The 17,607-nt window shown below is 35.9% G+C and overlaps 1 protein-coding gene across 3 annotated transcripts in view; it reads left to right on the forward strand.

The window, feature by feature from the left end:
• CSMD1 (CUB and Sushi multiple domains 1) overlaps positions 1–17,607 on the forward strand; it is a 2,222,584-nt gene that overhangs the window by 1,994,427 nt on the left and 210,550 nt on the right. For all 3 annotated transcript variants that reach the window (XM_037812751.1, XM_037812753.1, XM_037812752.1), the window contains exons 40-41: positions 6,021–6,137; positions 10,833–11,042. In XM_037812751.1, coding sequence (XP_037668679.1) covers positions 6,021–6,137; positions 10,833–11,042 — 327 coding nt within the window. The remainder of the gene's footprint in view (positions 1–6,020; positions 6,138–10,832; positions 11,043–17,607) is intronic.

Consider the following 17,607-nt stretch of genomic DNA (forward strand, 5'->3'; position numbering starts at 1 on the left):
CAATCCCATTGTCCCCCCTCATAAGCTACATTTTTATACAATTGTCTTCAAGATTCATGGGTTCTGGGTTGTAGTTTGATAGTTTCAGGTATCCACCACCAGCTACCCCAATTCTTTAGAACCTAAAAAGGGTTGTCTATATTGTGCGTAAGAGTGCCCACCAGAGTGACCTCTCGGCTCCTTTTGGACTCTCTCTGCTACTGAAGCTTATTTCATTTCCTTTCACATCCCCCTTTTGGTCAAGAAGATGTTCACCATCCCACGATGCCAGGTCTACATTCCTCCCCGGGAGTCATATTCCACGTTGTCAGGGAGATTCACTCCCCTGGGTGTCTGATCCCATGTAGGGGGGAGGGCAGTGATTTCACCTGCCAAGTTGGCTTAGCTAGAGAGAGAGGGCCACATCTGAGCAACAAAGAGGCACTCAGGAGGTGGCTCTTAGGCACAATTATAGGGAGGTCTAGCCTCTCCTTTGCAGCAACAGGCTTCCCAAGGGCAAATCCTGTGGTAGAGGGCTCAACCCATCAAACCACCAGTCCCCTATGTCTGTGGGCATGTTAGCAACCATCGCGGTGGGGCAGGCCAGTACCCCTGCATTCTTCACCAGCTCCTCAAGGGGGCTCTGCATATTTTTTTCCTTGCTTTTTTGTTTTTTTTTAAACTTTTTTTCTTTTTTCTAAATCAACTGTATGAAAAATTAAAAAAATTAAAAAAATAAAATAAAAAAAAAAACCATACAATAAAAGAACATTTCAAAAAGACCATAACAAGGGAGTAAGAAAAAGACAACTAACCTAAGATAACTGCTTTACTTCCAACCTGTTCCTGCTCTACCCCAAGAAAGTAACCCAATATAGCAACATTTCTGTGAACTTATTCCTACTATACCCATCAGAAATTAACAGACCATAGTCATTCCTGGGCATTCCCAAAATGTTAAATTTACCCATGATAGCTTATCTGTTCTTCTTGGATTATTGTTCCCCCTTCCTTAATTGCTCTCTATCACTAGTTCCCCTACATTCTACATTATAAACCATTTGTTTTACATTTTTCAAAGTTCACATTAATGGTAGCATATAATATTTGTCTTTTTGTGCCTGGCTTATTTCACTCAGCATTATGTCTTCAAGGTTCATCCATATTGTCATATGTTTCACAAAATCGTTCCTTCTTACTGCCGTGTAGTATTCCATCGTGTGTATATACCACATTTTATTTATCCACTCATCTGTTGAAGGACATTTGGGTTGTTTCAATCTCTTGGCAATTGTGAATAATGCTGCTATGAACATTGGCGTGCAGATGTCTGTTCGTATCACTGCTTTCTGATCTTCCGGGTATGTACCAAGAAGTGCAATCACTGGATCAAAGGGTATCTCTATATCTAGTTTTCTAAGGAACTGCTAGACTGACTTCCAGGGTGGCTGAACCATTATGCAGTCCCATCAACAATGAATAAGAGTTCCAATTTCTCCACATCCCCTCCAGCATTTGTAGTTTCCTGTTTGTTTAAAGGCAGCCATTCTAATTGGTGTGAGATGGTATCTCCTTGTGGTCTTAATTTGCATCTCTCTAATAGCTAGTGAAGCTGAACATTTTTTCATGTGTTTCTTGGCCATTTGTATTTCCTCTTCAGAGAATTGTCTTTTCATATCTTTTCCCATTTTATAATTGGGCTGTCTGTACTATCGTCATTGAGTTGTAGGATTTCTTTATATATGCAAGATATCAGTCTTTTGTCAGATACATGGTTTCCAAAAATTTTTTCCCATTGAGTTGGCTGCCTCTTTACCTTTTTGAGAAATTCCTTTGAGGTACAGAAACTTCTAAGCTTGAGGAGTTCCCATTTATCTATTTTTTCTTTTGTTGCTTGTTCTTTGGGTGTAAACTCTAGGAAGTGGCTGACTAATACAAGGTCTTGAAGATGTTTTCCTACATTATCTTCTAGGAGTTTTATGGTACTTTCTTTTATATTGAGATCTTTGGTCCATTTTGAGTTAATTTTTGTGTAGGGTGTGAGGTAGGGTTCCTCTTTCATTCTTTTGGATATGGATATCCAACTCTCCCAGCCCCATTTGTTGAAAAGACCATTATGACCCAGTTCAGTGATTTTGGGGGCCTTAGCAAAGATCAGTCGGTCATAGATCTGGGTGTCTATCTCTGAATTCTCAATTCGATTCCATTGATCTATATGTCTATCTTTGTGCCAGTACCATGCTGTTTTGACAACTGTGGCTTTATAATAAGCTTCAAAGTCAGGGAGTGTAAGTCCTCCCACTTATCCTACTCCATCCCCATTCCTCAGTGTCTATTCGAGGCATCTTCCCTTTCCAAATAAATTTGATAACCAGCTTTTCCAAGTCTGCAAAGTAGGTTGTTGGAATTTTGATTGAGATTGCATTGAATCTGTAGATGAGTTTGGGTAGAATTGACATCTTAATGACATTTAGTCTTCCTATCCATGAACATGGAATATTTTTCCATCTTTTAAGGTCCCCTTCTATTTCTTTTAGTAGAGTTATGTAGTTTTCTTTGTATAGGTCTTTTACATCTTTGGTTAAGTTTATTCCTAGGTACTTGATTTTTTTAGTTGCTATTGAAAATGGTATCTTTTTCTTGAGTGTCTCTTCAGTTTGTTCATTTCTAGCATGTAGAAACATTACTGACTTTCGTGCATTAATCTTGTATCCCGCTACTTTGCTAAATTTGTTAGCTCTAGTAGCTGTATCGTCGATTTCTCGGGGTTTTCCAGATATAAGATCATATCATCTGCAAACAATGACAGTTCGACTTCTTCCTTTCCAGTTTGGATGCCTTTTATTTCTTTGTCTGCCAGATTGCTCTGGCTAGCACTTCCAGCACCATGGTGAATAACAGTGGTGATAGCGGGCATCCTTGTCTTGTTCCTGATCTAGAAGGAAGGCTTTCAGTCTCTCACCATTGAGTACTATGCTGGCTGTGGGTTTTTCATATATGCTCTTTATCATATTGAGGAAGTTTCCTTCAGTTCCTACCTTTTGAAGTGTTTTTATCAAAAACGGATGTTGGATTTTGTCGAATGCTTTTCCAGCATCTATTGAGATGATCATTTGATTTTTCCCTTTTGATTTGTTAATGTGTTGTAATACATTGATTGATTTTCTTATGTTGAACCATCCTTGCATGCCTGGAATGAACCCCACTTGGTCATGGTGTATGATTTTTTTTAATGTGTCTTTGGATTCGATTTGCAAGTATTTTGTTGAGGATTTTTGCATCTATATTCATTAGGGAGATTGGCTGGTAGTTTTCCTTTTTTGTAGCATCTTTCCCTGGTTTTGGTATTAGATTGATGTTAGCTTCATAAAAATAGTTAGGTGTGTGTTCCATTTTTTTCAATGTTTTGAAAGAGTTTAAGTAAGATTGGTGTCAATTCTTTTTGGAAAGTTTAGTAGAATTCCCCTGTGAAGCCATTTGGCCCTGAGCATTTATTTTTGGGAAGCTTTTTGATGACTGATTGGATCTCTTTGCTTGTGATTGGTTGTTTGAGGTCTTCTGTTTCTTCTCTGGTAAGTCTAGGTTATTCATATGTTTCCAGGAAATCGTCCATTTCCTCTACATTATGCAGTTTGTTGGCATACAGTTGTTCATAGTATCCTCTTATAATTTTTTTAATTTCCTCGGGATCTGCGGTAATGTCACCTTTCTCATTCATTATTTTGTTTATATGGGTCTTCTCTCTTTTTGATTTTGTCAGTCTAGCTAAGGGCTTGTCAATATTGTTGATCTTCTCAAAGAACCAAATTTTGGTGTTATTTATCCTCTCTATTGTTTTTTTTTTTTTTGTTCTCCATGTCATTTATTTCTGCTTTAATCCTTGTTATTTCTTTTCTTCTACTTGGTTTAGGATTGGTTTGCTGTTCATTTTCTAGCTTCTTTAGTTGATCCATTAGTTCTTTGTTTTTGGCTCTTTCTTCCTTTTTAATATACGTGTTTAGTGCTATAAATTTCCCCCTCAGTACCGCTTTTGTTGCATCCCATAGGTTTTGGTATGTTGTGTTCTCATTTTCATTCATCTCTATATATTTAGCAATTTCTCTTGCTATTTCTTCTTTAACCCACTGATTGTTTAGGAGTGTGTTGTTTAACCTCCAGATATTAGTGAATTTTCTAAGTCTCAGATGGTTATTGACTTCTAATTGTATTCCATTGTGTTCAGAGAGTATGCTTTGAATAATTTCAATCTTTTTAAAGTTATTGAGCCTTGTTTTATATCCCAGCATATGAGCTATTCTCGAGAAAGTTCCGTGAGCACTAGAGAAGTATGTGTATCTTGGTGATTTGGGATGTAATGTTCTATATATGTCTGTTAAATCCAATTCATTTATCAGATTGCTTAGGTTTTCAGTTTCCTTACTGGTCTTCTGTCTGGTTAATCCATCTATAGGAGAGAGTGATGTGTTGAAGTCTCCCACAATTATTGTGGAAACATCAATTGCTTCCTTTAGTTTTGCCAGTGTTGGTCTCATGTATTTTGTGGCACCTTGATTGGGTGCATAAACATTTATGATTGTTATTTCTTCTTGTTGAATTGCCCCTTTTGTTAGTATGTAGTGGCCTTCTTTGTCTCTCAAAACATCCCTGCATTTAAAGTCTATTTTATCTGAGATTAATATTGCTACACCTGCCTTCTTTTGGCTGTGGTTTGCATGAAATATTTTTTCCCATCCTTTCACTTTCAATTTTTTTTTGTGTCCCTGTGTCTTAGAAGAGTCTCTTGTATGCAGCATATTGATGGTTCATTTTTTTGATCCATTCTGAGAATCTATATCTTTTAATTGGTGAGTTTAATCCATTTACATTCAACGTTATAACCATGAAGGCATTTCTTGAATCAGCAGTGTAGTATTTTTTATCTTGCTATTTTGCACAATGTTTGGAGTGCAGGCTATGATTCCCTGGCTTGAGCAATTGCCATTTTCACTAAATTTGACTATGTTAAGTCTTCTGGATAATTCCTCCTACCAAATTTTCCTTAATGATAAAAAAGAAAATGGAAAAAGACTACACTCCAGGTTCTGAGCGACTTCTGAATGAAGGTTTCCAAAAATATTTTAACATTTTGGATAGTGAGAGCATTGTTAGAATAAGAATAAACCTTTTAATGTGGCATCCTGACAATGATACTTCTATGGGTGTTTAGTTTGAAACATATGAAACTGCCACTTGAATAGGTCACAAATGTTCAAATACTAGAATTTCATATGCTTCAACCTATAATGTTTGTCATGTTTATTACAAAATCAGTCATGTCTCCTTAAAGTTAAATCTCAGATACAGTTGAAATAAAATGTTAATAACCAAGAGAAGGCCAGGAATATGAACTTATAGTCACTCTCATCATCACAGCATCAGGTCTCCTGAGGAGAAGGTGGTTAGAATTAGTTGAATTCTAAAATTAAAAAGAAATCTGAAGATAATGTGTGCTGATCAAAACTTGGGTTCTGGAATCAAGAGAGACCTAAGATAGAATTCTGGGTTTGCTATGTACTAGGCCCATAAACTTAGGCAAATTTCTTAATGTCTTTAAGCCTGTTTCCTTATCTGTATAATGGGGGTAGTAATATTATTAACTTATTAGGACAGCTATGAGAATTGATGTAATATATTTATCTCAGGATGATATGCAACACATAGTTAACAAATTGAGAGTATATAACAAATTATATTGTACATCCATTGATACCTAAGGAAAATGTAAACATTAATTTGATTAACTTTTATTGAGCACCTCTGTGCACCAGAATAAGATAAATTTTGAAAAAAATGTTCTTTATTCTTAGGCACTTCGTAGTCAAGAGGGAAAGTCCCATAAGCAACCAAAGTAAAATGCCTTGTATTATATGCTGTAATTAGAAGTAAAATTCATTCCGAAGACTTGCTTTTATTTAGCATAGTACAGTAGGATTGTTTGAATTGAATATTCTTGGGAGAAAATGGTAGCCCCATGGAACTGACAACCATTGTCCATTTGACAGCAACCTGTGGAGGAACACTGAGCAGTCTGGGGGGTGTGATCTTGAGTCCAGGATTTCCAGGCAGTTACCCCAACAACTTAGACTGCACCTGGAAGATCTCATTGCCCATTGGCTATGGTAAGTGAACTCAGTTTGAATTCTTACAAGTTCAACTTTTAATTTCTATCCTGAAAAATTATGCTGAATAAAAAAATATGCTGTATTCTGTTTACACAACTGTTCCTTTAATTGAAAGTGGCTTACAACTTGAAATAAAGCTCTGGTGGAATAACATTTAGAACAGAATGTTATTTGAAAAATCAATTCAACCATGCAGCTCTTTTTATGGCAAATTAAATTAGCTGCATCATGATATAGTATGCAGATGAAGTACAAAATGTAGATCCCTAATGCAATTATCTAACTTCATTTATAATACCTCCTTTTCAGAATGTATCTTTGGGCGTCAATAATGGGTATTATTTCTTTTGAAAATTTTCAGGCATTTTTAGGTTTTGACATATGTTAAGTTGAATATGATGTATGATTTGAAAACAGTTTTGTTTTATAAATATTTTGTGAACTTTCAGATAATCTACCTTAAATAATTCATAATCCTCATTGCTCTGTACACTAAAACCCCATTTTGACCTGTCTGCAGAGGTGCATGGTCTTAGCGAAATTTTGATTTTGATTATTTTTAATCTTAAAAATAAATATAATAAAATAATCTAATAGAGCTGTTTGGGGGATTAAGTAATACAAATGCTTGGCCCAAAGAAAGCATGATTTAAGTGTTAGCTGCTTTTAATATCTAAATCAAATTCTCTAGTATTTTCAGGCAGTTTTCTTTCCTTTTCACATATTCGGGCTGCTGTTCTGTGTTGTTTGGCATGAACTCAATTAACTCAGAATTTCTGACTCTGTTTTCTTGCAATGCCTAAGGGCACAGTTAACAGAGTGTACTAAGTTTTCTGTGCTTTACCACTACCTTTTATATTTAAAAATCACTGCGTTAATATTGCACATCACACTGTCCAAAATTGCCATGCTTTTTGACCATCTACAAAGGCATGGGCTATACAAAACTTTTTTCAGTAAATTGCATAACTATTAAATATTCTGACATATAATTTTGTGTGAAGAAGAGGTGTCATAGATTAATTATTTGTCCTATGTTTCATCAACCAAAAATGAAGGTTTAACTCACAATTCATGGTCACATGACTGTTCAAAGTTTTGTCAAAGCACAGATGCAAAAATTCCTTGTGCAGGGACTCTGCTGCCACTTAATCTTCAGTGTGTAACTAGAATAAGATGAAAATGTGCTGTGTAAATTCCACCAAAAGGTAGGTATTCAGATTAGTCTCTCTTCTGTAATAACATTTCTTAAAATATTCACTAAGATAATCAAAGGATAACTAGGTTATTCTTATTTTAATCCCTTCATTTTGACATTGTGGTGTCAAATTGGACATAATTTGCTGAAAATTAGATAGCTAAATAAATCTATTTTAAACCAAATTAGAGCTGAGCTTTGTTCTATTTCCTGATATGTATTAGGTTGTTTGATATATGACTGGATACTTTATCCTGCTTAAAATACTAATTCTGTTCATAATATTATAATTGTCATAATTCCATTTCCACTTCAAGTTTAATTCCAAATCAGTAAAAAACCACTTTCACTATTTCCTACACTTTTGAGACACTGGCCATCTTTAATATTTTACTCCTTGATCTGCTTGCTGTCTTTCATTTCTTTCTTTACTGTGTCAGTCCATGAATTTCAAAATCTCTCTTGATAAATACATCTTAAGTCTGCAAATCCACCTCTACAGTCAGCATATTTTAAGCCATTTCCCTATTATTTGATTTTCTACCCAATGGTGAATAAAAAAATTTCTAATATGTCCTAATCTTGCCCTAGTTTTACATCCCATCTGATATTTTTAAAATAGCAATGCCAGTAATTCCACAGGTTATTTTAGGTGGTTGTTGTGTTAGCTTTCACATTCCACCTGGCAGGGATGGATGAGAATGGTTATTTAAGAAACTGTAGACTTCATGAACTTAGTATTCCTAGAATAGTCACTGTTAACAAAATAGTATCTAGCACAGCCTATTCACCAGTAGCAAAACACAGTTTTATGCGATTTGTGGACCCTGCTAAAAAAGGAAACTGTGCTCTTCATTTTGCAATGGGTGAGGAAACACATATAGAAACTGATGTGTAAGCTACTAAGGGGTCAACAACCTATCAGGGCAGTGTGAAGGCTGGTAGTTCAGGACTAACAGACTTAGGAGACTTACTTTCTTGTCTCTTTCTTTTTCCTACTTCTAGTGTTTCTTTTTTACAAAAAATATTTGCTAAACTTTAGGGAAAAAATTACTTGCTCATTGAAGGCTGTTCAGCAAATATCAATAATTGACATTTTTGAATGTTTACAGAAAATATTTTAAAATTAAAGAGTCATTCCAATACTTAAAAAAAGAAAGAGGTATATATTGGATATGATATTAGAATGATCAGGAGAACTAAAGACTAGGATATTCTTTACCTAACTGCTGATGTACCACTAATATACACTTGGAATATGGAATATGAATCCAGTTACTCGTTCTAAATTAATTTTGATTGATTTGTTAAAGTATACTTTCTTATGCTTTTTACCTCCTTAGCCTCTCCCTGGAGCATCTCACATTCCTACCTCCTTTTATTTATCCTTTTCCAACCTAGACTGAACAAATTTAATACAAACCTGTTTTCTCCAAGAAGGACTGGAATATGTTTAGCATCATAAGGTTACTAGCTCTTGTCTACCATGTTCAGATGCTAAACCAGAAAATGTGAGCACTTTGTAAGTCAGAGTTGGGTTTAAATTCTAACTCTGGCTCTTTAAGTGTTACTTGGCTACATTACCTAATAATTCTGAGCACTAGTTTACTCACCTGTAAAATTATGATAATAATAATGATTGCCTTGCTGGATAATTGGATGAGGAAAAAATTAGTTGGCAACTTCATCCCCAAGGATGATACTTGGCTGCCTTAGCTTCCAAGAATGCCATAGCAAAGTATCACAAACTGGATGGCTAAAAACAGCAGAAATACATCGTCTCACAGCTCTGGAAGGTAGATGTCTGATATTAAGGTGTTGCAGTGGCCATGCTCCCTAAAGAGAAGTCTGTAGGGAAGAACCTGTTCCTGCCTTCCACGTGATTCTGGTGGTGGCAGGTAATGTTTGGCGTTCCTTGGCTTGTTGTATAACTCATTCTCTGCCTCCAGCTTCACATGGCCATCTTCTTTCAATGTGTCAACTATCTCCTTTTTATGATGACAACAGACCCTGTTGTTTTAAGGGGTCGCCTCATTCCATCTTCAACAACCCTATTTCCAAATAAATTCACATTCCAAGGAAGCAATTCTACCCATAACATTGGCCTTACTGTGTGTCCAATCATAAAGGGCCATTACTTACTCAATTAATCCTCTTCACAAAGATTTCTCCATAATTAATGAAATTGTTTTTCTGGAATGGCTTTAAGTTTTATTGAATACTTTTGGTTTATTTTCTGTACAACTTTTACTTGAGGTTTTTTTTTTTTTTAACCTCGTTTTCCACTAAATTCTGTTTTTTGATAGCTGTGCTTTCCTTCAATACCTATGTAGATTTGCCTCCTTGAAAGTTTCTCTGTATTTACATTTAAGTAGAGTAACACAGCTGAGTATTATCCTTAATTTTCCCAACCTAGGAAATAATTATGAAATGTATTAGGTGAAATGTAAAAGTAAAGCTATTCTCATCCATAAACTACCCCCTTGAAAAAAAACAAAAAAACAAAAAACAAACAGTAGAACAACAAAACAAAGTAGAACTTTACTCATATTTTGGGAGAATAATTTATAATAGCTTTGGTGTTTTTAGTTTAGAATTTCTTACCCAACTTAACTGCATGGATTTATGCAAAGATTAACATCTTTGGAGTTCTAATAAACTATTGAATTGTATTAAAATATTTTAGACATAGTAATCAAATAAATTTTCAAAAATGCCATAATACGATAGAAAATAACTGAAATATTTTGATTTTGATTTTCTTCTAAATTGTCAACTATAACTTATCTACTACGCAAATCAATATGATACCATAGATATTGCTCATTTGGGCTGTCTTCAAGTATGGTGAATTATGCCAGGCTGTTAGAATGCATAATGAGATGCGTGGTGGATTTTTATCAGATTGGACTTCTTATAAACATCAATAATTTGTTTTGTATATAAAACATAGTTGGAAATACTCACTTGCTAAACTAATAAATCTTTTGAACAATGGCTTGATCATTCAATTGCTTTAAAAGGCACTTAAAATTTTTGCATTTTTTAGACCTATATGAGCTTCTTCCTTGAAAAGCTGTAGATTAACTCATGAATGCTATGACCTACAGTTACAATCATGTGTGTATGTTTGTAATAATTATAAAGCAGCTGTTCAAAATTATCAGCACATATGCACCAATCACCATTCTAAGATTTATACCTGTATATCTCTATGATTCAAGTGTTACTATTATTCATATTTCATAAAACATTGACTTATGGATGTTAATTATTGTGACAAAGATCTGACAACCAGCAGTGGCAGAGGTAACTGAATCAAGGTTTGTTGCAATACAAAATGTGTGCTCTCATTCATTACATACAGAACTATATGTTCAGTCACGCATAGAACTATTATTTTGGAAGACTGTGAACGTTTTAATCATATTATATAAACAATGATTTTGTAAATTTCAATATTAACTTCTGTTCATTTTGCATATTTTTCTTAGGTGCCCACATTCAATTTATGAATTTTTCTACTGAAGCCAATCATGATTACCTTGAAATTCAAAATGGACCTTATCACACCAGCCCTATGATTGGGCAGTTTAGTGGCACAGATCTCCCCTCAGCATTGCTGAGTACAACACATGAAACACTCATCCACTTTTATAGTGATCATTCGCAAAACCGGCAAGGGTTTAAACTTGCTTATCAAGGTAAGGAATCAAAAATGTAAATGTGGTTTTGATGTTTAAATTGTATGTTCCATAATTGGTTAAAAACATGTACAACTGAAATAATTTTTAGTGAAATGTTGTTGTCTAATTAGTGGGGGAGTCGTTGCTGCCGTGCACTGTCACACAACAGATTTGACTTGTGTCCCCTCTTAGCCACTTGTATTTTTGTCTTGTCCCTTCAGGACTACTGCATAGGGAGTCAATTTGTGGTGAAATTGGGTGTTGAAGTAGCAGTATCTCTTGTGTCGTTATGCCTTGCCTCAGTTGAAGTTAATGGCTATATGTACTGTAAAGTTATGTTCATATTGTGTTAGGAAAAAAATCTCAGTGACTGAACTGTATCCCTTTTTAATCAATCTAAATATGAAATCTTTAAGAAAAATTGAATCAATGTTACCAAAGAAGTTTTGACATGTGAAAAGGTTCAAAAATTTCATTTTATATGAAATAATTTAGCTGGCCTTTTCTTGAATATTGTTAAATCAAATGAAGTTGAAAAGGTCAAATCTGGTGGCTTTATTTTTTTTTTTTTACCTTGACTAAAGTACTTGCTTCTCTTTATTTCTTAGACTGACCTTGGAGACAGAGCTTTAATATTTTATTGCTGAGAGAGGATAGTATTTTGTGCTGAACACTTAGACATTGTTACTTAAATTGTTACCTAAATATATAAAAGATGATTTTAACGATTTTGGTCTCTAAAATGGGAATCCAGGTAGAAGCAAATAAGAAATGGAAAAAATGGCTCTATCATGAGGAATATGCCAGTAAACATTACCAGAATTTCTCTATGTACACACTTTGTCTTTCATTGTCCCCTATTTCTACTTTCCCCTTCTTTCTCAGTGATCACTATCATTTCCTATTTGAAAAGCATTCAGGGACACACTCACACACAAACAGGCAAAGAACATCAGAGAATAAGCGATTTCCCACAATAAATCTGTGAATCTACCTGCATGTGCACCTATTTTCTGTTCTTTCTTCTTCAAATGGAAGGGAATGTTCCTTTTACCTAAGGCCAATCCATTCTGTGCTCTGGGCTCTAGGTTCCTTTCCTTTCTACTCTTTCAGAGGAATTAAGCAGGGATTATCTTCTCTCTACTGCATTTTCAACTGTTACTTCTCTACTAGATCTTTCCCAATTTCAAATAGATGCAAATACTTCTCATACAAACACACATCTAAATCTATATATCTATATTTATACCTATATCATCTATCTATATACATAGATAGATGATCCCATATGTTCCTCCAGTGTCTGCTCTCTAAGAAAAGTTTTCAGAAGTACTATCTCCATGAGTTTTCTCAATTTTGCCACCTCTTTCTTCTTTACACATTTTAATCTGTCTTTTAACACCATTCTACTGACATAGTCTCCCATTTCAGCAGTTGTTCATGCTAATAAGTCTGCTGACACTCTTTAGTTCCCATGTTTCTTGGAAGCATTCAACATCATTAACCACTTCTGGCTAAATGTCCTTTTTCCTATTGGTTTCAATGACAGCATAGTTTCTTGGTTTTTCTGTTATTACACTGACATTCCTTATTTTCTTTGCTTCCTTGTCTTCTTCTGACTACTTTAGTTTAGAGCACTCAGTAGGAGTTTCCTATTTTTTCATCATGCTTTCCCTGAGTATCACCGACACTCATGGATTCAAAGACCATGGTAGTAATAAGTAATTGTTAACTTTTATATTTACATCTCCAATTAAAGTCTTTGAGTTCCAGAAGTAGATACTTAACTCACTGCTCCACATCTCCAAGTGGGATCCCAGGCACTTTATCCTGTGACTAAAACTGAGTTCACAATTTTCCTTCCCAAATATGCTTATGCTCAGTGTTCTCCATCTTAGTAAGTGAATCATACGAATTTTATCCAGTTGTTTCAGCTGTAAAACTGATGCTATTCTTGGTTCTTTTCTCTTCTTCATCCCAATATTAAATCAATTACCAAGTTCTTTCCTCCACCTCTGATATATCCCTGGAATCCATCTCATTTTCTCCATCTCCGTTACCACTCAGTCTTAGCCATCCTCATATTTTTCCTAGAAAATTCTTCAACTCCTAAAGGTCTTACCACATTTGTTCTTACTTCTCTCAAGTTTCCAAAAAGAAAATGTGACTTTTTCTTATCTTGATTAAAGCCTTTTCCCTGCTTTCCTATATTCTTAGACTACAATTCAAATTATTTAACAGACCTAATCCCTCAGCCTTTTCTTTCTCTATCCTTAATCTCACTCACTACACTTCAGCTGTATGGCTTTTCCAATAATGTGTTTCCCTGGGGCCATGGTTCTTTCTGTTATGGGCTTTTAGGTGTATAGTGCTATCAACCTAGAATTATCTTCATCTCCAGCCCCGCTTTACTGCAAGTAATCATTTGGGAATCAGTTTATGCATAATATCCTAAAGGAGGCAACTTATGATCACCCAGAATAGGTTAAGTCTCCTACTATGAAGCTTCACATAACCTTGGACTTCTCTGTGTGGTAGTCATTAGAGCTGTTCTCCAAATATATCCTATTCTCTGACTTCTGGATATAGGGTAGGGATGCATTGCCTTGCCACTTTAAGATTAAGTGTGGTGGTGTTGCTAGCTTTGGCTGATGAAATTTGAGTGACTGCCGTATGAGTTGGAAGCTATAAAAGCCAGAATGTGGTTCACTTTTCTCTCCTTTTCTTCTTACATGGAGTTGAACAGTGACCAGGATAATGGCTGCTGGGCCAGTTTGTTTCTCTTGGTAACAACATGAATAGAGTCCTCCTGTCATTGGAAGCAGAAGCAAGAAGTAATCTGTCTTATTTTACTTCAGTGAGATTTGGGATAATTTTCACTGCTGTGGTATAAACTAGCCTACATGGGCAGATATACCATAGGAATTATTAAAATAAGGAATTTATTATATATTTATGCTTTTAACAAATATCTTATCAGAAAGAATATGCCTCATGAGGATAAGAATCATTTCTATTTTTACCTCTGCTCTATGCTCAGCATGAAGCACAGTGCCTGACTCATAATAGGTCCCCAGAGTATAATTGTGTCCTCCGTATTTGATGCTATACTCCTCCAGATGCAAAGGGACATTATGCTGTGCTGCATATGCATTTTAGGAAAGCAGTTATACAAGGCTTACCTTAGGTTAAGTTTATGCTCTATCTTCTTCATTAAACTGAATCTATTTTAGTCTCATCACTGGGTACTGTTAGCCAACCTCTCATACAATCCATGTCAATGCAGATACTGGCATGAATACCACGTCTCGTCTCGGTAATGTTTGGATTTTAGTGGAATTGTTCCTTAAGCCAAATAAATGCCAGTTTAGCAAAGGTAGTGGGAATTGCAATGCTTATCAGTGACTTCCTTGGGTACTGGTTGTCCTACCCATGTGTGCAAATAGATCTGGGTGTACCTTAAGTATAGCCAACAATATTGAAATATCTACACAAGCACTGTGCTTCCCTTATTTTCTTTCTGCCTCTTCCATTCACACCCCACATCTTAAAGGAAGGAAACTAAAGGATCAAAATTAAGTCTCTGTTCATTTTTAATTGTGTAGATATGTTCATGCAATTGGTGATAAGTAAAATAGTGAAAATATACAATCTTGATCAAATTCTTGGATTAACCTGGATTCCATAATAAGTACTTGGTAGATAGATCTAATTAATAAGGTTGGTAAGAAAGCTTTTCTTTTCATTGTAAGTGAACAAACTAATATAAGCAATAAGTGTGAGGTTACAACTAAACTCATTCATGATTGGAATCTAGGTCTCGATGTGAAGATGGCCACGTTCTAATCATACTTAGCCAGCAAGGACAGTCTGGACTCTTTTTCCCCTACTGTAATTTTGATATTACATTCTTTACAGACCAGCATAGGTTATGTGACCATCCCAAGTCCAATCATTAGACCAGGTAGATTGGTACCCTATATTAGCTCATCTTGGGTTCCATGGGTAAGAAAATTGTGATTAGCATAACTTAAGAGGGACAGGAGAAGTTTTCTTTAAGAAGGGCTTCTGGAACAACAAAATAGTCAATGTACAGCAAACTGTTACATAACTGAATTAAAAGTCTATATAAACAAAATATTTCTATGCTACGATTATGTCTGCACAACAGAATTTTATTAGTGCTTTCGTATATACTTCCTTTATTAGTTTCCTATAGCTGTCATAACAAGTTACCACAAACTTAGTTGCTTAAAACAACAGAAATTGTATTGGCTCACATTTCTGGAGGCTAGAAGTCTGCAAAGTTTCAGGAGAGCCATGCACTCTCTGATGGCTCTTGGGAAGAATTCTTCCTTGCCTCTTCCTAGGCAAGGTGGTGGCCAGCATTCCTTGGCATCCCATGGGCTTGTAGCTATATAACTCCAGTCTCTGTCTCGGTCTGCACATGGCTTTCTCCCCAGTGTGTCTCTGCCTCTTCTCTTCTTATAAGAACACCATCATGTTGGATTAAGGGTCTGCCCTACTCCAATTAGATTTCATGTATCATAACTAAACCCATCTGAAATAGCCTTATTTCCGAATAAGTTCACATTATGAGCTACTAGGTGGGGGCTAGGACCTAAACCTATCTTATGGGGAGAGGGGCATAATTCAACCCATAACAATGCTTCATTTGTTCTTCCAAAAATATTGTGAGTTTGTCCAAAAGAGCTAGTTATCCCTATTTTAGTCTATTAAAAATAATGGTAGTGGTGGCTATCATTGATCACTCACTGTGCGCCACACTCCATGCTTTGTCTTTTCTTAAAATTCTAAGTGTGCTTTTTGTACATTTTACAGATAAGGAAACCATGGCTCCAAGAGGTAGACCAAACTGGAAATATGAACAGCTATGTGTGGGATTATGATTTGAAATTCAATTCCAAAGTAGTCATTATGACTCCAAAGTAGTAGTCATTTGAATGAAGGAGGGGAAATGATAAAAAAACTTTTGACTCTAAGTTCAATGCTTTAGTCATCACATTAATATAAAAATAGTGCTTAACAACTAACAGAGTAAGTTTAAGAAGTCCAATTTTTTTTCTCACAGTTTTCAAAACCAGTAAACCATTCACAAGCTGCAGAACACTGACTATGGGAAAAACTCAAATAACAATTTTGAGTATATAGACATGACACTTGACAGATCCACTTATTTATCTAAAGTTTTGAGGCTACTGAAATAGCTTTGCCAAAAATCTGTAAGTCAAATGTTCTCCATAAATACTTCTAGCACATGCCTTGAGATTTGGATTACGTTTTTTCTTAGTGCCATACATAATCCAGATGTCAGCTGTGGCTGACATCAGATCCAGGTATAATTATTCAGGCACTATCAAATTTCATGGCCTCTGAAAATCAGATGCTTTTCCCATGATATATTTAGCAGAGACTTATATAGCACTTTCTAAGAGCTTTACAAGGATTCTTTTTTTTCTTTCTTTCTTTTTTTTTAATTCTTGTAACAGGCCTGTGTTGACCAAACCACCGTTTCCTGTTTTACTAGTGAGGAAACTGAGGTCCACATTGACATTGATTATCTTAACCAAGGGTCAATCAGTTGTATGGCAGGAATTTGAGTCCAAGCATGCTGGCCCCAGAGTCTGTGCAAACCCCTCACCTGATTCTTCTTTATGCTAATGTTCACACTATATCTCATCCTCCTTCCTATCAAACTCCAAGCTTTGTCCTTTCTATCCACCACAGCCCTGCAGCCTCAAAGCCTAGCCTTGGGTGCATCCTTAGGTAATCCTTTTGTGCCAGTTTGAATGCATTATGTCCCCCAGAAAAAGCCATATTCTTTGATGCAGTCTTGTGGGGCAGACGTTTTGGTGCTGATTAGATTTGCATGGAAATGCGCCCCACCCAACTGTAGGTGATAACTCTGATGAGATATTTCCATGGAGGTGTGACCCCACACATTCAGGGTGGGCCTTGATCAGTGGAGCCATATAAATGAGCTGACAGGCAGAGGAAACTCAGTGCAGCTGTGAGTGATGTTTTGAAGAGGAGCTACAGCCAAGAGGGACACTTTGAAGAAAGCACAGGAGCTGCAGATGAGAGACAGTTTGAAGATGGCTGTTGAAAGCAGACCCTTGCTCCAGAGAAGCTGAGAGAGGACAAATACCCCAAGTGCAACTAAGAGTGACATTTTTGAGGAACTGCAGCCTAGAGAGGAATGTCCTAGGAGAAAGCCATTTTGAAACCAGAACTTTGGAGCAGACACCAGCCACATGCCTTCCCAGCTAACAGAGGTTTCCTGGACACCATTGACCATCCTCCAGCGAAAGTACCTGATTGCTGATGTGTTACCTCAGACACTTTATGGCCTTAAGATTATAACTATGTAACCACATAAACCCCCTTTTATAAAAGCCAATCCATCTCTGGTGTTCTGCATTTCAGCATCATTAGCAAACTAGAACACCTTTCATTCATTGTACTATTAACCTGTTTTACATTAGAGATCCCTTCCTGACTGCCCTTCCCACCATGCTCTCAGCTTTATATCATTCTTCCTTTATTGATCAGAGTGGCTTTT

This window comes from Choloepus didactylus, chromosome 20 (assembly GCF_015220235.1).
Source record: "Choloepus didactylus isolate mChoDid1 chromosome 20, mChoDid1.pri, whole genome shotgun sequence".
Lineage (NCBI taxonomy): Eukaryota > Metazoa > Chordata > Mammalia > Pilosa > Megalonychidae > Choloepus > Choloepus didactylus.